This window comes from Anomaloglossus baeobatrachus, chromosome 1 (genome assembly GCF_048569485.1).
Source record: "Anomaloglossus baeobatrachus isolate aAnoBae1 chromosome 1, aAnoBae1.hap1, whole genome shotgun sequence".
Classification (NCBI taxonomy): domain Eukaryota; kingdom Metazoa; phylum Chordata; class Amphibia; order Anura; family Aromobatidae; genus Anomaloglossus; species Anomaloglossus baeobatrachus.
In genome coordinates, this window is record NC_134353.1 from 973,309,858 (window position 1) to 973,332,091 (window position 22,234).

Genomic DNA, 22,234 nt, shown 5'->3' on the forward strand with positions numbered 1-22,234 from the left:
CAGAGAGCAGCGGAGGAAAGAGGAGAAGTGAATATGTACAATCACTGTGGCCAGGCGACCATGGGGGTGCATTAAATTATATGGCGGCTGTATACTACATGAGGGTGTCTAATGCTATCTGGGTCTGCACTGCGCTATATAGGGGCTGTGTACTACAGGAGGGTGCCTAATGCTATCTTGGTCTGCACTGTGCTATATAACGGCTGTATACAACGTAAGGATTACTAATACTATCTGAGTCTGCACTGTACTATATAGGGGCTGTGTACAACGTGAGGATGCCTAATGCTATCTGGGTCTGCACTGTGCTATATAGGGGCTGTGTACTATGTGAGGATGCCTAATGCTATCTGGGTCTGCACTGTCCTATATATCGGCTGTTTACTACATGAGGGTGCCTAATGCTATCTGGCTCTTCACTGTGTTATATATCGGCTGTTTACTACATGAGGATGTCTAATGCTATCTGGCTCTGCACTGTGCTATATACGGGCTGTTTACTACATGAGGGTGCCTAAAGCTATCTGGCTCTGCTCTGTGCTGTATATTGGTTGTTTTCTACATGAGGGTGCCTAATGCTATCTGGCTCTGCACTGTGCTATATACGGGCTGTTTACTACATGAGGGTGCTTAATGCTATCTGGCTCTGCACTGTGCTATATATCAGCTGTCTACAACATGAGGGTGCCTAATGCTATCTGGCTCTACACTCTGCTATATGCAGGCTGTATACTACATGAGGGTGCCTAATGCTATCTGGATCTGCACTGTGCTATATGCGGGCTGTATACTACATGACGGTGCCTAATGGTATCTGGATCTTCATTGTGCTATATGGGGGCTGTATACTATATGAGGATGCCTAATGCTATCTGGGTCTGCACTGTGCTATATATCGGCTGTTTACTACATGAGGGTGCCTAATGCTGTCTGGGTCTGCACTGTGCTATATAGGGGCTGTATACTACATGAGGATGCCTAATGCTATCTGGGTCTGCACTGTGCTATATAGGGGCTGTTTACTACAAGGGTGCCTAATGCTATCTGGGACTGTATTGTGCTATATGTGGGCTGTATACTACATGAGGGTGCCTAATGCTATCTGGGTATGCACTGTGCTATATGCGGGTGTCGCGGGCGGAGGAGGTGCACAGCGCTCACCCACTGCTCGGGTCCGGCTGCTGCTGCTACTGCTGCTCGGTGGTGGCTCGAGCGGTGGGCCGGATCCCGGGGACTTGAGCGGCGCTCCTTGCCCGTGAGTGAAAAGGGGAATTGGTTGTGGGGATTTGATTGTCCGTGACGCCACCCACGGTTGTGATGAGATTGGTGACACCACCGCTGCTCTGGACAGGGATCCCGGGAGCGATGACAGGGAGCAGCTTGGATGTTGGTTCTCCCCTCCGTGGGTAGGGGGGTTGGTTGTCCCGGGGCCCGGTGAGGGTTAGGGATGGCAGGCGGGTTACGGGGCCTGGTGAGGTGCAGGGTCGCGGGGGCAGCGCGGTGCCGCACGGCACGGTAGTACTCACTCAGCCAATGACGAAGACAAAGTCGTTGGTAAAACACATGGCTGGAAGGACGGGGCCCACTGACGGCTGCGGTGGTTTCTGCTCCTGGTAGGTTGATGGTGACTACCTTTCCCTGCACCTGTGTTGTGTTACAGTTCCAATGACTTCCCACCGGTAACCCGCTCCCCAGCTTGGATGGATGCTGGGGGAGCCCCTTTTGCCCGCAGGCTCTGGCCCTGGGAACTGTAGCCTTGGCGGTGACTATGTTTCCCTTCACGGTTTGAGCTGTCGCCTTCAATCGGGACTTGACTGTTGGGAAACCCCGGAGGTTCCCTTCGCTAACGGATTTGACAATTTGGACGGTGACTCCTTGCCTTGTTGGGGTCCGTAAACCCTGCCGAATAGTGCTGGCTTCTCTTTGCTCGCCGGTCCGGTACCGCCGGGCCACCTTCCGTCCACTGTCCTTTCGGTTCGCTCCAATCGGCCTCTCCTGCAGACGGTCACCACCGTCTGCCAACCTTGCTGTACCGTACGGGCCACACACCCGGACACGGTCAGACAGTTGCTCCTCTACCACTTCACCCCTCACTCCTCCAACTCCAAAACTCATCTGCCCTTCTTCCCGCCTCCAGGACTGTGAACTCCTCGGTGGGCGGGACCAACCGCCTGGCCCACCCCCTGGTGTGGACATCAGCCCCTGGAGGAAGGCAACAAGGATTTTGTGTTTGACTTAGATGTGCCTAACCGGGTTGTGGGGTGTGTTGGTTTAGCTTTGTGACGACCTGGCTTGTCCAGGGCGCCACACAGGCTGTATACTATATGAGGGTGCCTAATGCTATCTGGATCTGCATTGTGCTATATGGGGGCTGTATACTATATGAGGGTGCCTAATGCTATATGGGTCTGCATTGTGCTATATGGGGGCTGCTTAATGTTATATGGGGGTTGCATAGTGCAATATGGGGGCTGCATAGTGCAATATGGGGGCTGCATAATACTATATGGAGGACTATGGGGGCTTCATAACACTATATCGAGGAATATGGGAGCTGCATAATACTATATCCCCAGAGTTGTTGTCGCCTCCACCCCGGTGCTGTATACCCTCTCAGAGCTGTATGTCCTTCCACCCCAGTGCTGTATACCCCCAGAGCTGTATGTCCCCCCCCCACCCCAAAGCTGTATACCCCAGAGCTACATGTCACCCCCCCTCAGGGCTGTTTGTCCTCCCACCTCAGAGCCACTGCCCCCCTCTATGGCTGTATGCCCCCCATTGCTGTATACCCATTTCCTCAGTAATATGTATGTCCCCCAGTAATGTGTATGTCCCCAGCCTCTCTTGTGATGTATATACAGTAGTGTTAGTGTGCTCTATGTGCGGCCATGTCTGTTAGTGACTGCCACCAATCTAGGAGGAGCTGGATGGAGACAAGCGGGGGTGGTGAATGAGGCTGTAGCCGGCTTCCCAATATTAGAAATATATATATAAAAATATAAAAAAATAATGTGTCTGTATGTGCATGTATGATGTATGTCAGTGTATATGACTGTGTCTAGATTTATGTCTATTTATATGTGTTTTTGTGAATTTCTCTTTAAATATATGTGTACGTATGCCTGTATGTGTATATCTGTGCATTTCTATGTGTGCATGGGGCACACTGAGACTCTTTTTCCCAGGGCCCACAAGCACCTGGAGCCGGCCCTGTCTATACCCCACCCGGGCCCCCAGAATAAACACCACACAATGCAGTCAAACATTTTATTATATCACTGGATGAAGAAACAAAATCACAATTATGAAATCTTCATTCTGCTCAGAGTATATAATGATCAAGAATGAAAACGGTGCCTTACACATTATAAACGGATTTATCATTACAGAAAGCCGGATATTATAAAGGTATAATAGGAGAATCTCTGCTCCACACAGCTGTACACAGAGGTAATGTATGGAGACGCCATGGACACTGCACACAGTAATGTGCAGGCCAGGAGATGGCGCAGAACAGATTGTGCCAGAACCGTCCTTATAGAATCAGATATCATGGCAGAAAGGGACATCGGGGACACAGACGTCTCTCCTTCATCACATACTACTGTCCTCATAGAATTGGATATTGTGTCAAAGAGGGACATCGGTGACACAGACGTCTCTCCTCCATCACATAGTACCGTCCTCATAGAATCAGATATCATGCCAGAGATGGACATCGGGGACACAGAAGTCTCTCCTCCATCACATAGTACTGTCCTCATAGAATCAGATATTGTGGCAGAAAGGGACATCGGGGACACAGAAGTCTCTCCTCCATCACATAGTACCGTCCTCATAGAATCAGATATCATGGCAGAAAGGGACATCGGGGACACAGAAGTCTCTCCTCCATCACATAGTACCGTCCTCATAGAATTGGATATTGTGTCAAAGAGGGACATCGGGGACACAGAAGTCTCTCCTCCATCACATAGTACTGTCCTCATAGAATTGGATATTGTGTCAAAGAGGGACATCAGGGTCACAGAAGTCTCTCCTTCATCACATAGTACTGTCCTCATAGAATCAGATATTGTGGCAGAAAGGGACATCGGTGACACAGAAGTCTCTCCTCCATCACATAGTACCGTCCTCATAGAATCAGATATCATGGCAGAAAGGGACATCAGGGACACAGAAGTCTCTCCTCCATCACATAGTATCAGATATTGTGGCACAGATGGACATCGGTGACACAGAAGTCTCTCCTCCATCACATAGTACCGTCCTCATAGAATCAGATATCATGGCAGAAAGGGACATCAGGGACACAGAAGTCTCTCCTCCATCACATAGTATCAGATATTGTAGCACAGATGGACATCGGGGACACAGAAGTCTCTCCTTCATCACATAGTACCATCCTCATAGAATTAGATATTATGGCACAGAGGGACATTGGGGGACACAGACGTCTCTGTTGTATCACATAGTGTGGTCTGTGGCACAGATTATGTGACCATACAACATGGTGGATGAAATGTCCCATAAACATGAAGCAGATCTGCAGTGAAATCATCGTCATTATCATGTAGTGAATGATCAGAGCTACGATTAGTAAGGAGTCAGCAATCATCAGAATGGCACCGCACCGACTTACGGAAAAGACTGTAAAGTCTCACTCACAGACTTCAGCTTCAAGGACATCAGATTCTGCCTTTGGTGTGAGGGGCTTCAGGGACCTCGCTTTGTATGGCCATCCACAGCAAGAGAAAAGTGGTATATATTCTCCGGCCACAGCGATCATCCTGTCACCCTTGAAATATTCTTCAGAGTACAGGATCCAGGCTCCGCTCTTCACCGTCAGGGATGAGGCCACACCATTGAATCCATAGGGTTGCAGTGAAGTGGCAGCCTTTTCCAGGTCCACTGCTCTTCCATTATAGTAGATGTTCTCATACAGTGTTATATTGGGCTGATAAAGGCCATCTTTAACCCTGCGGGCGGAGGTGATCTTCTTAGCCAAACTTGGAATTGAGCTGTAGTCTCCTTCGGAGAAGCATTTGAACAGTCCCCAGTAATAGGTGTCTGTGAACACAACCCAAGGATCTCCGTGAACTTTCAGGGACTGAGCTTTCTTGTTGAATCCAACAATGGTGAGGTCTGCATTATCACCGTCCAAAGACACCGAGTCTCCAGTGAAGTTTGGAAACTCAAATAGCTCGATTGTGTTCATGATGGTTGCCCTTGTGTAGGAGGTGCACCGTCGTCTGAAGTCTCAGAGTCTTTCTTCCCTGTGGATCTCTTACACATTATATAGGCTACAACTTGGGTGTTTCCCGGTAAATTTCTCAGGGATTAATTTCCTTTTCTTCAGAATTTCTCAAGAAACTGCTGATTAGTTCTTGGCTCATCACAAGGTGATGATACTTTATAATCTTTTCAATAGTTGACAAGACTTATAAGGTTCTTTATTTTGTAAAAAAAAAAACAAACATAAAAAGTCTACGTGCAGTGCTGTAGGTTTCCTGATGTGCGCCAGACTCAATCAATCAATGTATCAATGACTTCTATTCTATATCACGCTCCTCACATCAAATCCTCTTTTATTCTCCATTACTAATACCTGTTGTCCAGTATTAGCGATGAGCGAGTGTAATTGTGCCTCCCCCATGCCAGCAGCCGGTGCTGCTCGGATCCGGATCCACGGTACGGATCGAGGGGTTCTCTGGACCCGGGGGTCGCGCAGACACCACGAATAAAAGGGGGGCGTATTTGTACGGGATTGGTTGTAAAATGTCTGTGACGCCACCCACGGTATGTGGTGAGATGTAACACCGCTGCTGCCGTTGCAGGGCTCCCGGGGACGTTGGGCTGGCATCTAGCTGTTAACCCCTCCGTGGGTAGGGATGGATGTCCAGGGGCCCAGTGTCTCTATGCTTAGGATGGTGATTGCAGGGGCCGGCGCACCCGGTCAGGCCGCGGGTGTTACTCACGTTCGAATAAAGCACATAAGTCCGGTGGTAAACAAAGGTGATGGTGGCCGGCTACTGCAGATGGGCGTATCTGATCCCACACCCAGATTGGTAGTCAAAGTCTCTCTCCTCTGCACTCAGTGTGTTGTAGGTAGGACTTCCCGGTGTGAAACACGGGAGTCTGCTCCCGGTCCTTTGGTCCTGACGCTGACCCTTTGGATCTACGGGCCCTGGTGGTTGCCCTATCCCTGTCGGTGGGTGGTTGTCTACTTTTCGGGACTTAGGTTGGAACAGGACCTAAAATCCTGCCCTCGATTTGTTAATTTGCTAGGCCGTCGGTGCCGGTCCTGGCTTCAGGGTCCAAGTACCCCCTCTGTGCACACGGTTTCCGGGTCGGTTCTCCGGTGTCGGTACCGGCCGGCTACAATCCTGCCCCGGTCCACCTCGGATCTCCGGCAGCCGTCTTCCCATGTCCTGCAGACTTTGGCTACCGTCTGCCACCTAGCCAGCTCGTCAGGGCTCCATCCCTGACGCCGGTCAGTTTTCACCTCCTCACTCCAAACTTAAACTCGACTGACTGTTTTCCCGCCCCGAGTTCTCTAGACCCCTAGGTGGGCGTTCCCTAACCACCTGGTCCCGCCCACTGGTGTGTCTGTCCTACCCTAATGGGGAGTGACTAGGGTTTTAGGTCGGCTGATTTAACCCTATGTGGGATTGGTGTTATGCAGGGGCCTATGTGTGTATCTACCTGGTTTTCCAGGGCGTCACTGTTAAAAATATACTCTTAAAATATATTTTTCTTCAAATACGTGATAAGACGCATGAATGATGGACTTCAAAATGTGTAAGAAATAAATGTATTTTATATCTGATAAAAATGGTTGGCTTATTATAAAGTTGCAGTTCAGTTACATTAAAGAAAAATATACTTCATTAGTAAAAGAGATTCAATTAGTCTATATTAATCAATAGAAATCTTCATTCATCTTTCTTGAGTTCTTGAATAGGCTCATGCTGGAGGCCTGACAGCATATGTCTTGCTTCGTTGAGGCCTGGATGGATGGATGGAGGGATGGATCCAGCTTCCAGCAGGCTGGTGACATATGTGAGAGTGAGCGAGAGCGAGAGCCCCCTCCCACCGGGTGGTATATATGGCAACTGTCCAACCCATATAGGGAGATTTTAACACATGAGGTCATTCACTAGCAGCATGCAAAGAGCCTATATATATGTACCATGCTATGTCAGCATCTATCCATATTCAATACAGATACCTTAATATTTATTCCTTATAAGAACTTTATCAATAAGCTTGGCCCTCCAACATAAACAGAACTGTGAACATATATAATGTCCTATTATTAAGTGTTTGATAACTAGATGTATTAATTTTAATGTTTTTACAGTCACTTAATCGTTACTTTTCCCTACTCGCACGGATAGTACGGTATTCAGGTTACTCGTTATATTGCAAGTTTTTGTGTATTCGCCTCCAGATAGTCGTATGTCCCGCCCAGCAGGTTTGGCGCCTGATTTGCATCCACTAAACATGCTGGACTTCTTAACCAATCACAGTAATGCAGCAGCCATCTTGTTTGTGGCATTACTGTGATTGGGTGGCCGTGCTTCATACTTACCTATCACCGCCGTGGCCGGGAGCGCAGGCGGGGAGCGGAGCAGAGAGAGAGAGAAAGAGAGAGAGAATTCTCCAGGCTCTCCCCATTCAGTTTTATCACTTTCCCATCTGTGATGGTGGGATGTGGTGTACTGTGTATCATGTTGTGTAGGTTTGTATTTTACTTTGGTTCACTGTCCATTATTTGTATTGCTTGTGTGTACATTGTTTTGTCTGTAGGTAATCACCCCCTGTATTGTTGGTGTCCCTAAGTATGGGAAAAGCCTGGGATCTACCTAAACTCTCTGTTTACCTGGGTGATTTGTGATGCCGGGTTACACTCACAAGAGAGAAGAAGCACTGAGTCTGGCTGAGCAGGAGAAGAGAGAAGCAGTCTGTTTGAGAACTTGAGAGAAGGATGAAGAGTGATCCTCTGGGCTGAAGGTGCGGCTCCCCAGAGAGACCTGGACATTTATTTATCGCTTTCTAGACTATATTCTTTTTTCTTTACTATTTTTACCCTCTGTATGGTGGATTATGTTATGGACCATTTGATTTGTTTGGAATAAATGCTCTTTGGATTGTACAGCCATCTCTCGCTCTGTTGATTGTGTGATATTGGAGAAGGAACCCGTCACACCATCCATTTCAGCCTTTTCCTCAGGCTCCCAGATCTTGTTGTTGGGTCCAACAGAAAATTACTCGCATTTCCCATTGACTTGCATTGTACTCGCTATTCGGAATGAATGTGCGAGTATTACAAAGTACTCATTGTAGCGAATAGGAATATTCCGGTACTCGCTCATCTCCATCCAATGGGTCCCGTTCTGCCGATATCACATCAGTTCCATCACATGACTGCATGCTCCATGTTTTACACATTTCTGTTTGTGTTTTCTCAGACGCCTATCCTACAACTATAGATTTGTTATTGTCTCACATCACAAAGTGAGTAGAACAGGACTGAAGGGCTGAAAGATTAAGGGTATCTGGCTGCATGTAAGAGGGTAACAAATGGGCAATGTTTTACAAATAGTAAGGACTTATTCTATAAGAACCTCACTGTCGTGTTCTACAGCACAGGGGGTCCCCAACCCTTCTTACTGTGCCCGTCACAATTCAGCCCCAAGAGACGGTCGTCATGACTCGCCCACCCCAGGGCTATGGTACACCCGGTGCCGGGCCGGACTAGTCCAGGGGTCGTCAGTGGTGGCGGGGCCCGGCTCCGTGGCCCTGGTGGGTGTCAATTAATATGGCTGGTGACTTGGGGTGAATAAAGTTTATATTTGTCGTGACGCCACCTGTGGTTTGCGGCTATTAAGCCGCTGCTGCTGTATGAGGCCCCCGGGGTGATGGAATAGCAGCAATAGTGGTACTGCTCCCCACAGGTGGGGCGGTGCCCCGGGGACACTGTTGGTGCTCGTGAGTCTATGGTGTAAGATGTAGTGCAGGGCCGACAGGCGGTGAAAGGACCGGACACAAACAACAGTCTCTTTACCTTCTCCTCTTTTACTTCCCAAACGGTTAGTCCTGGGAAACCGTCACAGGTGGTAGAGGGCTCCGGCCGGCCTGGAAGTAACTGAGGTATCTTTTTGGCCAGATGAGTATGAGGCCTACTCCTGTTCTTTCCTTACTGTTATAGGACCCTGCTCTCTGGATTGGCAATGGCCCTCTTGCTGCTGGGACCGGTGGTTCGTCCCTTTTTCTGTGTGGTAGGCTGCGCAGGCCCTCTCTGGTGCTTCTCTGCTGGAGTCCACACCGGGCCCTTGAGATGCAGCTGTACCTTCAGATTGCTTCTGGGCCAGGTGCTTGCAGCTCTCCTGCCCTCCGGATTCGGCTACCAGGGAAGGATTTTACACCCTGGCAACCACAGACTCCGATGTCCGAGTCTCTTCTGTGCCTCTCTGCTCCTCCTGCTTCACTGGGCCAAGCTACTCCAGCTCCAGGCCCCAGTCCACAGGACAGCACTACTCTGCGTCTGCTCTCTCTCCTTTCTCTCTCCAGACTGAACACTAACTCCTCCCTCAGGTCAGACTTAAGGAATGCTCCCTGGAACTCTAGGTTCAGAGCTCCCTCTGCTGGCCTGAGGGAGAAACTGCGTTGGATGTTAACCTTACTGGCCAATAGACCTCCCAATTACCTCCAGGCTCAGCATTAACCCTTTGGAGGGGCAATGCTTTTGTGGCAACCAGGTCCTCGGGCGCCATAGTCAGACACATGAACCGCGCACGTGTAATGGTAGAAACACCACAATTCTAATGTGCTCATATATTACAGCCGAGGGGTTGTGCTGTGGTCTATTGAGATGCCTAATGACAAAGTGGGGTCACAAGGAGAAATCACCCCATAAAAGCCCCACATGATAACATGAAAGAGCATAAAAGGTTCTTCACTCCCATTAACAAAAGTCAGACACCTGCAAAGTGTAATAGTAATGGAAAGTGATGGCACCTTCTGCTGCAGACTGGGGAGGGGAGAAGAACAGTGCGAGGATGGCGGTAAGGGCATTACAGTAATGGAGAGTGATGGCGCCTTCTGCTGCAGATGGGGGAGGGGAGAAGAACAGTGCGGAGATGCCGGTAAGGGTGTTACAGTAACGTAGAGTGATGGCATCTTCTGCTGCAGACTGGGGAGGGGAGAAGAACAATGCGGAGATGCCGGTAAGGGCGTTACAGTAACGTAGAGTGATGGCGCCTTCTGCTGCAGACGGGGGAGGGGACACAGGTAAGGGTGTTACAGTAATGGAGAGTGATGGCACCTTCTGCTGCAGATGGGGAGGGAAGAAGAACAGTGCGAGGATGGCAGTAACGGCATTACAGTAATGGAGAGTGATGGCGCCTTCTGCTGCAGACGGGGGAGGGGAGCAGGACAGTGCGGGGACGCTGGTAAGGGCGTTACAGTAACGTAGAGTGATGGCGCCTTCTGCTGCAGACGGGGGAGGGGAGCAGGACAGTGCGGGGACACAGGTAAGGGCATTATGTGAGGCCCTGGACTAGCCAGGTAGTCACAGACATAACACCACACACTCCCCCTCCCCTGGATTGTTCACATCAGTCAAACAAAACCCTTGTTGCCTCCCTCCAGGGTCAGGAGCCAGGCGGTTGGCCCCACCCACCGAGGAGTTCACAGGCCTGGAGGCGGGAAAAGTGACAGATTGGAGTTGGAGTTGAAAGTGAGAGGACAGAAACTGCTAGTGTCTTGGTCGGAGCCCAGGCACTGTCAGCAAGGTTGGCAGATGGTGGTGGCCGTCTGCAGGAGTTAGTGGATCTCTGCGGAACCGTAGGACCGGGGTCGGGTGACTCGACAGAAGGCAACAGTCCACACCGTGAGGATACACAGCCACCGCCATAGGCTAGAGATCCAAGGGCCAGCGCCTGCGGGCAAAACGGGCTCCTTCGGTACCTATACGCCGGGGAGCAGACTACCGGTGGGCAACCACAGGAGTCAGAACATTCAAACAAGGTGCAGGGAAAGACAGCCACCATCACCCTGTCCAGGGAGAGCACAAACACTGCAGCCGGCTGTGGGACCCATCCATCCGGCCGTTTGGTTTACCAGAGACTCTGTCATTGACTACCTGAGTGAGTACACCAGTGCCGTCCGGCACCGCGCTGCCCCTGCAACCCTGCACCCCGGCCTTCCTGCCTCTCCGTATCACCCACCGGGCCCCGGGATCAACAACCCCTACCCATGGAGGGGACAACATCCTAGCTGCTCCCTACCATCGCTCCCAGGATCCCCGTCATCAGCAGCGGTGGTGCTCATTATCACCACGACCCGTGGGTGGCGTCACGAACTATCTCCCAAAACCAAGCACCCCCTTTTCACTCGTGGGCGAGGAGCGCTGCTCGAGTTCCCGGGTCCGGCCTACCGCTCGAGCCACCAAGCAGCAGCAAAAGTCCCCGAACCGAGCGTAGCGAGTGCGGCCCCTCTGCCCGCGACAACTTGGCGTCACGAACAGGATAGAACCAATCTACCTACCGGTAGAAGTGCACCTTGCAGTCCCCGCCGGCGGCGTCCGGCCGAAAAATTTGAAGTGCCGCCATCTTTGGCGCGAAGATTTCCCGCTCGAGCGTCTTCCCCAAGCAGGGAAGGCGCGAAAGTGAAGCCCTGCCCCCAAAGAGGAAGTCCTAGAAAGAACCAAGGGGGGTGAAGGCCTGCCTCATGTAAACGAGGGTATAAAGAGCAGGGACGCCAGGACTCTGCGATACATCCGGTTCCTGGAAACACAAGCGCTAACATGTCCGTCCCGTCCGGCAACGCTGAGATCCCGGAGCCCACGCCAGGAACAGCGGCGTGGGTGGACGCCCGGACCACGCAAATGTGCTGCCGCCTGCAGGCCCAGGTCCGATTCCTAATGGAGCGGTGGGTGGCCGAAATGGATTAGGTAGCGGCGGCCGTGCGGAGACGCGAGGTGGAGACAGTGCTGGAGGAGCGGGTAAGCGACCCACGCCCCTGTGTCCCTGAAGGACCGATCGCTGCGGCTGATGGGCCCGGTCTGCGCCCGTTCACCCTGCAGCCTCCCCCGCCATCCGCACCTGCTGTTGCTGCCCCGCCACTAGGCCCGCTGCCCCCGACACCAGTAGCGGAGTTCAGCCCGTCCGCCCTGGAGGACCAGCCTGTAGGCGTTACTCGTGAACGGCCCGCACCCCTCCCGCTGCCATGGAAGATCCAGCGTGAGGGGCCCATCCGCGAAAAGAAGCCGTCGGCCCCAGAAGTAGCCGCACCCGAGACCGTCCCGGCTTCGGCAGTCCGTCCGGCTACTGGAGAGATGGAAGCCGTGAACCGGAAGGCCCACCATGTGAGGTCTGCTGTCCCTACATCCCACGCCTCAGCTGAGGCTGCGCCGGGTCGCCGCTGCAAAGTAGCAGCCCAGGCCGCATCACCGCAGGACCCCCAAAAGAGAGTACCGGTTGTGGCCGGTGTGGGGGAAGTCCAGCGGGGCCCGACCCGCGCGCAGGGGCACGCAAACGCCCCTTATTGGGACAGAGAGCCGAGCCAGCTGGGCCGTGAAATTGCCGCCAGAGAGCAGCAGAGGGCCGAAGTGCTGTCACGCATCATAAAAGAGAAAGACAATCTCCGCAACGCCACCTTTCGGGGGCCAAGTGAGGCGGTTTGATCCTCAGCGGGGATACGGCTTTGTCTACGAACCGGGCCTGGAGGCCGAGATATTTGTGGCCCGCCGTGATGTGAACTCCCAGTTACCAACGGGTCATCCTGGTCGCGACCTACAACCGGGCGACCTAGTGACCTACACCCGACATTGCGGGGAGAGGGGCTGGTTTGCCCTGGATGTGAAGCAGAGGGAAGGCCACAGTGTCCAAAGGCGGTCCCAGTCCCCTCCCCCACCATGCCGTCCAGATGTCGAGTTGGAGGAGGCATATGAGGAAGGTGACCTCAAATAATGGCAGCGGTCCTCCGTTGCACAACAGTTGGACTGGTTGGGACCCTCAGCACTTTGTTTCAGTTGAATGAATACTAATTAATCCGAAGACTTACCTGATTACCGTCCGTGAAGGAGAAAGTTGTCCCCGTTGGGACCATCAGTATGTTTACTTCGAAACAGCCCACATGAGAAACTACTCATGAACAAGGCCGAGAACTTGCAGGCCAACCACGAACTTGTGGCCTTGTAAATAAGCTGTGGGCTGTAGTCCATTGCCGCCTCCGGAGAGGCAGATTGGAGGGAGGACCCGCAGCAGAGTAGGCTGGGGTCTGGCCACCACCAGGACCGGTGTCCATCCTCCAGGGATCAGGGGTCCCCCTGGACGTGGGGTCCCCTGAGGTGAAAGCCGGGTGCGAGACACCGTACCCGTTCCCGCTCGGGTAACCTAGACCAGGACTGGGGTAAAGGGGTGCTGCCCGCTTCTTAGGGGCAGCATCAAGGTGTAGGTTGCTTGGGTGGGGGAGCGGAAGTACATGAACCCGTCCGTTAGTAATAAAAATGTTATTATTAATGTTTGTAATGTTGAAGCACCATGCCTCCCGCAAGGGAAGATCTGAATATGCATACTGTTCTTTGTTATTTATCTATTCAGAAAAATAAAACCGGTGATGGACGGGCAGCCCGCGGACGGTCTGCATTTCACCAAGGGGGAATGTGATGCCCTGGACTAGCCAGGTAGTCACAAACATAAGACCACACACACCCCCTCCCCTGGATTGTTCACATCAGTCAAACAAAACCCTTGTTGCCTCCCTCCAGGGTCTGATGTCCACACCAGGTGGGGCGGAGCCAGGCGGTTGGCCCCACCCACCGAGGAGTTCACAGGCCTGGAGGCGGGAAGTGTGACAGATTGGAGTTGGAGTTGAAAGTGAGAGGACAGAAACTGCTAGTGTCTGGGTCGGAGCCCAGGCACTGTCAGCAATGTTGGCAGACGGTGGTGGCCGTCTGCAGGAGTTAGTGGATCTCTGCGGAACCGTAGGACCGGGGTCAGGCGGTGGCCCGCAGGTACCGAACCATGGAAGTGGAGGGAAGCTAAGCACACAGGCAGGGCCATCGGACCCCGACTAGGCTTGGAGCCACCGACAACGGTCAAATCCGAAAGTGACCGGAACCCCAGGGGTTTCCTAACACCCAAGACCCGACAGAAGGCAACTGTCCACACCGTGAGGATACACAGCCACCGCCATAGGCTAGAGATCCAAGGGCTAGCTCCTGGGGGCAAAACGGGCTCCTTCGGTACCTATACGCCGGGGAGCGGAATTCCGGTGGGCAACCACAGGAGTCAGAACATTCAAACAAGGTGCAGGGAAAGACAGCCACCATCACCCTGTCCGGGGAGAGCACAAACACTGCAGCCGGCTGCGGGAGGGAGGGATGAGGGATGAGGGAGGGGAAAAGAACACTGCGGGGACGCTGGTAAGGACATTACAGTAATGGAGCGTGATGGTGCCTTCTGCTGTAGACGGGGGAGAGGACAAGGACAATGCAGGAATGGTGGTAAGGGCTATAAAGTAATGGAGAGTGATGGCACCTTTTGCTGCAGATGGGGGAGGGGAGCAGGACAGTGCGGGGACGCTGGTAAGGGCATTACAGTAATAGAGAGTGATGGCGCCTTCTGCTGCAGATGGGGGAGGGGAGCAGGACAGTGCGGGGACGCCGGTAAGGGCATTACAGTAATGGAGAGTGATGGCGCCTTCTGCTGCAGATGGGGGAGGGGAGCAGGACAGTGCGGGGACGCCGGTAAGGGCATTACAGTAATAGAGAGTGATGGTGCTTCTGCTGCAGATGGGGGAGGGGAGCAGGACAGTGCGGAGATGCCGGTAAGGGCATTACAGTAATGGGGAGTTATGGCGCCTTCTGCTGCAGATGGGGGAGGGGATCAGGGCAGTGCGGAGATGCCGGTAAGGGCATTACAGTAATGGAGAGTGATGGCGCCTTCTGCTGCAGACGGGGGAGGGGAGCAGGACAGTGTGGAGATGCCGGTAAGGGCATTACAGTAATGGAGAGTGATGGCGCCTTTTGCTTCAGATGGGGGAAGGGAGCAGGACAGTGCGGGGACGCCGGTAAGGGCATTACAGTAATGGGCAGTGATGGTGCCTTCTGCTGCAGACGGGGGAGGGGAGCAGGACAGTGCGGGGACGCTGGTAAGGGCATTACAGTAATGGGGAGTATTGGCGCTTTCTGCTGCAGACGGGGGAGGGGAGCAGGACAGTGTAGAGACGCTGGTAAGGGCATTACAGTAATGGAGAGTGATGGCGCCTTCTGCTGCAGACAGAGGTAAGGAGCAGGACAGTGACCCAATACCCAGTGATTTTAGCACTGCAGTATAATCACCACCTGTAATCACCGCTCACCAGTCCTGCACCGCGTCTTCACCAACCACATTACAATATATTTATTACACAGGATCTGGGATCGGCACCATCGAGGTTCACCATGGGGCGAACAGGTAACACAGGTTTAGAGGGGGCCATCACCTTCGGGCTGGGGTTCTCACCAAAGAAGACCCCAGTATTATAAATGCACATGGTACGTGTGGTCTGTGGACCGCGAGAACTGACCCGTGGGATCTTAGCAGGCAATTGTGGAGCCCTATCCCCCTCGTTGGGCTTCCGTCTTGCTCTCTGGGCTTGCTGGTGGGACAAGATGTGGAATCTTGTCCCCTGCTGGCTAATTGACAAGGGGCTTGAAGCAGTCCTCACCCTAGGGTCCAGGCACCCCGACTGTGCACGGCCTCCGGACTGGATTCCCGCTGTCGGCACTGGCGGGCTACAACTCTGCCCCGGTCCACTTAAGGTCTCCCGCGACTGGATCTCTGTCGCCTGTGGTCCTGTCTGCCGACTGCCACCTAGTCAGTAGACCAGTAGTCCAGGGGCTCCAACCCCTGACTACCTTGTCACTTCACTCCTTTCACTTTCTCTGTCAGCACTCCACTCCACTGTTCCCTCCCAGAACACCTCAGAACCCCTACGTGGGCGTCACCATCTGCTTGGTCCCGCCCACTGGTGTGTCCCTATTGTCATGGGGAGGTGACTAGGCTTTGCTGGCTGATGTTGTGTACCTGGGTGTGGGTTTGGTTGGTATGCCAAGGAGCATGGAGTCCTGCACCTGGAAGATCTGTGCAGTCTCTGTGACAACCTGGTTTTGCCAGGGCGTCACACACAGATTAGGACTAGAGTTGAGCGCGGTTCGAGGTTCTCCAGTTCGCAGCTCGAGTGATTTTGGGGGCTGTTCTAGATCGAACTAGAACTCGAGCTTTTTGCTAAAGCTCGATAGTTCTAGATACGTTCGAGAACGGTTCTAGCAGCAAAAAGCAGGGCTTTTTACAGCTACAGTGTGCAGGAGCCATCGCTGGCAGCCTGCCACAAGCTGGTAACCAAGATAAACATCGGGTATCCAAGCAAACCGCTTTGGTTAGTAACCCGATGTTTATCCTAGATACGTGCAGGAAGCCCACACTTCCCCGCTCAGCTCACTCCGCCCCCTCCTGCACGCGGCATGTACACACACACACACACACACACTCACACTCACCTGTCCCCAGCCAAGCAGTCCACGACACTGACGTCCTCAGCGCCACCCACTTCGCACTCCGCCGCCAGCACACATGGCTCCGCTCACCTGCACTCTGCACACATGGTCCCGCTCGGCTTACCTGCGGTGATGAAGTCCCGCCATCCCGACCTCAGCGCTGTCACTGTCCTCCATGGCCGCCGCTTGTCACATCACCTTCTCTCGCTTCCGACCCGAGACTGACTAGCGGTGACGTCACGGGCCTCTCGCGATACTTGAGGGGAAGGCGCCGGTCATTGACCTCAGTGACAGGGGCTGTCAGTGTGCTGGAGATCAGCGCAGGTAATGTACCTCGCTGACAGCAGCACTTGTCATCCCCTGCAGTGACCTGGACTGACCCATTGATGTTAGCTCAGGTCACTGCATTGCTCTCCCAGCCAATGGGGAACATCCTGCTCTTCATTGACTGGGACAGTGTGGATCGTCATGGCAACCCCTTGGATTACACCAGACCTGGATTTGTTTTTCTTTCTAATAAATTGGTTAAAGAGGGAATGTTTTGGGGAGTGTTTTTTCAAATAAAAATGTGTTTGTCGTCTATTTTTTTTATTACTGATTGGGTTGGTGATGTCGGGTATCTGATAGACGCCTGACCTCACCAACCCCAGGGCTTGATGCCAGGTGACATCACACATCTGGTATTAACCCCATATATTACCCCGTTTGCCACCGCACCAGGGCGCGGGATGAGCTGGGGCGAAGCACCAGGATTGGCACATCTAATGGATGCGCCACTTCTGTTTTTTTTTTTTAATTATTTATTTCATTTAAAATAACAGCGTGGGGTGCCCTCAGTTTTGGATTACCAGCCAAGGTGAGGTTGCCAGCTGTGGTCTGCAGGCTGCAGCTGTCTGCTTTACCCTAGCTGGCTACAAAAATATGGGGAACCCTACGTCATTTTTTTTTTCATTTTTTTGGCTAAATACAAAGCTAAGCACCCCTTAGTGCCATATGAAAGGCACCAAAGGGTGCAAAATTACAAAATGCAGGAGAGTGGGACATTATGTGTCTTTCTGCCATTATAATGACAGAAAAGACTGATATGAAGTGTACAAGCACAGGAAAATCACCAGAGCGCTCTACGCTGTGAAAAGCAGTAGAAAATGGCACTGGAGTGAACATGTGACCGCCTCATGTAGGATGAAGCTATGGATCCTGGGTAAATTTATGCATTTTCTCTCCTTCAGTTTTTTTGCAGTACACAAAAAAAACGGAAGGCACACGGATGACAAACAGATGACATACGGACCGTCTACGGAACGGAAACGGATGCCACACGGATGCACCCGTGAAAAAAAACGGACTGTTTTTTGCAGACCGCAAAAATGGATCGGTCGTGTGAATGTAGCCTTATTCTGATCTGCCGTTTATAAACAGCAGGCAGAAATAAGTGAATAGCGCCCCCCAGCGTCAGAAAATCTCCGGGGTTTCAGGGCTAGCTGAGACCCTGGAGATCATGTTTCAGGACGGTTTTTCCGGTCCCCGCTCACGTGATCACAGGTATACACCGTATACCGATGATCACGTTAGAGTAAATGACAGCGCCGGTAAAAAATTATTTATCTCCCATCTGGCATGAACAAACATGATAAATCTCCTCCCCGGTCCCCCGGTGTCGCCAAAGTGCCCCCCTGATGCCCTCCCAGAAATCCAAGATGGCCGCGCGCACAGCAGCGCGCCGGCCGCATTCACCCTACTCCTCTGATTTCTATCACATGTGCCATGACACATGCGACAGAAAACTCCTCCCCAGGCCCTGCCAGGTCACCCCCTATAACCCCACCGGTGTTCCCCGGTGTCCCACGGTACCTGTGCAGCGTTGATCCCCCGCGGCCCTCTCCTTCACAATAGACGCTGCCGCATGCACAGAGCGGCTGTCAGCTCAGCTTCCTGTGTTCAGACACAGTGAGTGGTGGTTATGCATCTGTAAGCTAAATGGGTGGCACGGTGGCTCAGTGGTTAGCACTGCAGTCTTGCAGCGCTGAGGTCCTGGGTTCAATTCTCACCAAGGGCACCATCTTCAAGGAGCTTTTATGTTCTCCCCGTGTTTGCTTGGGTTTCCTCCAGGTACTCCGGTTTCCTCCCACACTCCAAAGACATACAGCGCTATGGAATTAATAACGCTATATACAGTTAGGTCCAGAAATGTTTGGACAGTGACACAAGTTTTGTTATTTTAGCTGTTTACAAAAACATGTTCAGAAATACAATTCTATATATAATATGGGCTGAAAGTGCACACTCCCAGCTGCAATATGAGAGTTTCCACATCCAAATCGGAGAAAGGGTTTAGGAATCATAGCTCTGTAATGCATAGCCTCCTCTTTTTCAAGGGACCAAAAGTAATTGGACAAGGGAAGGAGTCTTGCGAGAATAATTTGCATATTCCCAGTGCCTTCTGGGATAAGTGAAGAGTCACCGCGAGCTCAAGGAGAACCGGGTTTTGGCCGTTACAGCCGGAAGGAAGACTTCTGAAAGCCAGGGAAGGAGTCTTGCGAGCATAATTTGCATATTCCCAGTGCCTTCTGGGATAAGTGAAGAGTCACCGCGAGCTCAAGAAGAACCGGGTTATGGCCGTTACAGCCGGAAGGAAGACTTCTGAAAACCGCGCGCCGCTAGGCGCGTGAATTTTAGCCTGTCTTCTTCATTGTGAGTGTGAGTGAGCAAAGTGTGAGCAAAAGTAAGTGTGAGTAGAATTGTTTGTATTTAGTTGTTTAATTACTTAACATTTGTTTAGTGCTATCCCCATTAGAAAATGTGCTCCACTATTGCTAATGCGATCCAGTGTACATCTTGTCTCATGTATGCAGTCCTTGAAAAGCCGTTCGAGGGTGCATACTGTTGTTGGAGGGTGCATACTGCTGTTGGAGGGTGCATACTGTTGTTGGAGGGTGCATACTGTTGTTGGAGGGTGCATACTGTTCGAGATGTGCGCAAGTTGCACATTTGGAAGCCCAGATACTGGATGTAAATGAGCAGCTGGCAACTCTGAGATGCATTAGCAATATGGAAAGGAGTGTGCTGCTCACTGAGCAGCAGCTTGCTGGGTCAGATGTGGGGGAGGATCGTAGTAGGGAGCGGCAGGACGGTGAGGTAGGTGGCTGGGTGACAGTTAGAAAGGGGGGTAAAGGGAAAAGTGCTAGGAAGGCTAGTCCTGAACTGACACACCCCAATAGGTTTGCAAACTTGGCAGATGAGGGGGATGTCATTACAGGGGTAGCATTGCTGCAGCAAGGCATGACCTCTGAACGCCAGAGGAGTGTCTGCTCCAGTAAGGGGGGGAATAGGAGTGCAGGGCAGGCAAGACAGGTACTTGTAGTGGGGGACTCAATTATTAGGGGGACAGATAGGGCAATCTGTCACAAAGACAGGGATCGCGGAACAGTGTGTTGTCTTCCTGGCGCTCGAGTTCGGCACATCGCTGATCGGGTTGACAGATTACTGGGAGGGGCTGGGGAGGACCCAGCGGTCATTGTACACATTGGCACAAATGACAAAGTTAGAGGTAGGTGGAAGGTCCTTAAAGATGATTTCAGGGAATTAGGTTGTAAGCTTAAAGCATGGACCTCCAAGGTGGTATTTTCGGAAATACTACCTGTGCCACAAGCCACACCAGAGAGGCAAAGGGAGATCAGGGAGGTTAACAGGTGGCTCAGGAATTGGTGTAGGAAAGAGGGTTTTGGGTTCCTGGAGAATTGGGCCGACTTTTCAGTTGGCTACAGATTCTATGCTAGGGATGGGCTGCATCTTAATGGGGAGGGTGCAGCTCTGCTGGGGCAGAAAATGGCTAGAAGGTTGGAGGAGTGTTTAAACTAGGAATGGGGGGCGAGGGTATTCACTTTATAGAAGGGGAATGTAGTGCAGATAGTGACCAGGGCACAAGTAATGAAATTGGGGGTGGTACGGGGGGAAGGGTTAGGACAGTTAATACAGTAAGCAGGAATACAGGTACAGAGTCATACGTAACGTGCATGTACACTAATGCCCGAAGCCTCACAAATAAGGTGGAGGAATTAGAATTAATATTGTTGGAAGAAAATGATGATATAGTGGGGATATCAGAGACATGGCTGGATGAGAGCTATGACTGGGCTGTTAATTTACAGGGTTATAGCCTATTCAGGAATGACCGTACAAATAAGCGAGGGGGAGGTGTGTGTCTATATGTAAAATCATCCTTAAAACCCATCCTGCGTGACAACATATGTGAGGGTACTGAGAATGTAGAGTCCCTATGGGTGGAGATAAGGGGGGGGAGAATGAATAATAAAATACTGATAGGGGTGTGTTATAAGACGCCGAATATTATGGAAGAGGTAGAGAATCTCCTCATAAAGCAAATTGATAAAGCAGCTAGTCTCGGAGAGGTAATTATTATGGGGGACTTTAACTATCCTGATATAAATTGGGGAACAGAAACTTGCAGTTCCAGCAAAGGAACTTACGTCCCTGTATCGATTACCGGGGACTGAACCAGATCACCGTGAAAAACAAATACCCCCTGCCTCTCATCCCTGAACTCTTCGATCGGCTCAGAGGGGCCCGTATATTCACCAAATTGGATCTCCGTGGGGCCTACAACCTGGTTCGCATACGCTCCGGGGATGAGTGGAAGACTGCCTTCAACACCCGGGACGGGCACTATGAGTATTGTGTGATGCCCTTCGGTCTTTGCAACGCCCCGGCTGTCTTCCAAGAGCTGGTGAATATATATATATATAGAAAAGGGAAAACGGGTTTTAGCCGCGCTAAAAAACCACTGGTGCAGGATTAATAAAGAAGTTTCTTTTTTATTTCAGCATTCCAACGCGTTTCAGAGACAAGGACCGTCTCCTTCCTCAGGGAAAAAAGAAATCCTGGTGAATGACGTGTTCAGGGACCTCCTCTACGTCTGTGTAGTCGTATACCTGGACGACATCTTAATCTACTCCCTGGACCTACTGACCCACAGAGAGAACGTGCAGCTGGTGCTACAGAGGCTGAGGAAGAATCGCTTATACGCCAAATATGAGAAGTGTGTGTTCGAACAATCGTCTCTTCCCTTTCTGGGCTATGTGATATCTGACACCGGTTTGCAGATGGACCCCAAGAAGGTTTCTGCCATCCTCGACTGGCCTCCTCCTTCGGGACTGCAAAGGAAATAGATTTTTGATAACAATGAAAGATAATTACCTTTCACAAATGGTACAGGACCCCACAAGAGGGGGAGCACTACTAGACCTTGTACTAACCAATAGGCCAGACCGCATATCAAATATACAAGTTGGGGGTTACTTGGGGAATAGTGATCACAAAATAATAAGTTTTCATGTATTCTTTAGTAAGATGTATAGTAGAGGGGCTACAAGGACACTAAACTTCAGGAAAGCAAATTTTAAACGGTTGAGAGATGATCTTAGTGCAATAAACTGGGATGATGTACTAAGTAATAAAAGTACACAAAACAAATGGGAGACTTTTATGAGCATCCTGAATAGGGCTTGTGCAGAAAATATACCCTATGGGAACAAAGATTCTAGAAATAGGAGGAAACCCCTATGGCTAAATAGAGCTGTAAGGGAAGCAATAAAAGAAAAACAGAAAGCCTTAAAAGAATTAAAGAGGGTAGGTAGTGATGAGGCATTATATAATTATAGAAAATTA

General features: G+C 51.5%; 1 protein-coding gene and 1 long non-coding RNA gene across 2 annotated transcripts in view; one reads left to right on the forward strand and one right to left on the reverse strand.

Moving 5' to 3' along the window:
* Positions 1-4,660: 4,660 nt before the first annotated feature.
* LOC142266264 (epidermal differentiation-specific protein-like) lies at positions 4,661-5,218 on the reverse strand. Its single transcript, XM_075332306.1, has one exon. The coding sequence runs from the start codon at positions 5,216-5,218 to the stop codon at positions 4,661-4,663; it is 558 nt and encodes a 185-aa protein (XP_075188421.1).
* Positions 5,219-14,431: 9,213 nt separating this feature from the next.
* Positions 14,432-22,234, forward strand: part of LOC142302985 (uncharacterized) — a 70,297-nt gene continuing 62,494 nt past the window's right edge. The window contains exon 1 of the long non-coding RNA XR_012752981.1: positions 14,432-14,515. This is a non-coding gene — a long non-coding RNA (uncharacterized LOC142302985). The remainder of the gene's footprint in view (positions 14,516-22,234) is intronic.

Bases quoted from the DNA above. Each gene is read 5' to 3' on its own strand.
- LOC142266264 (XM_075332306.1), bottom strand. From the start codon at position 5,218: ATGAACACAATCGAGCTATTTGAGTTTCCAAACTTCACTGGAGACTCG.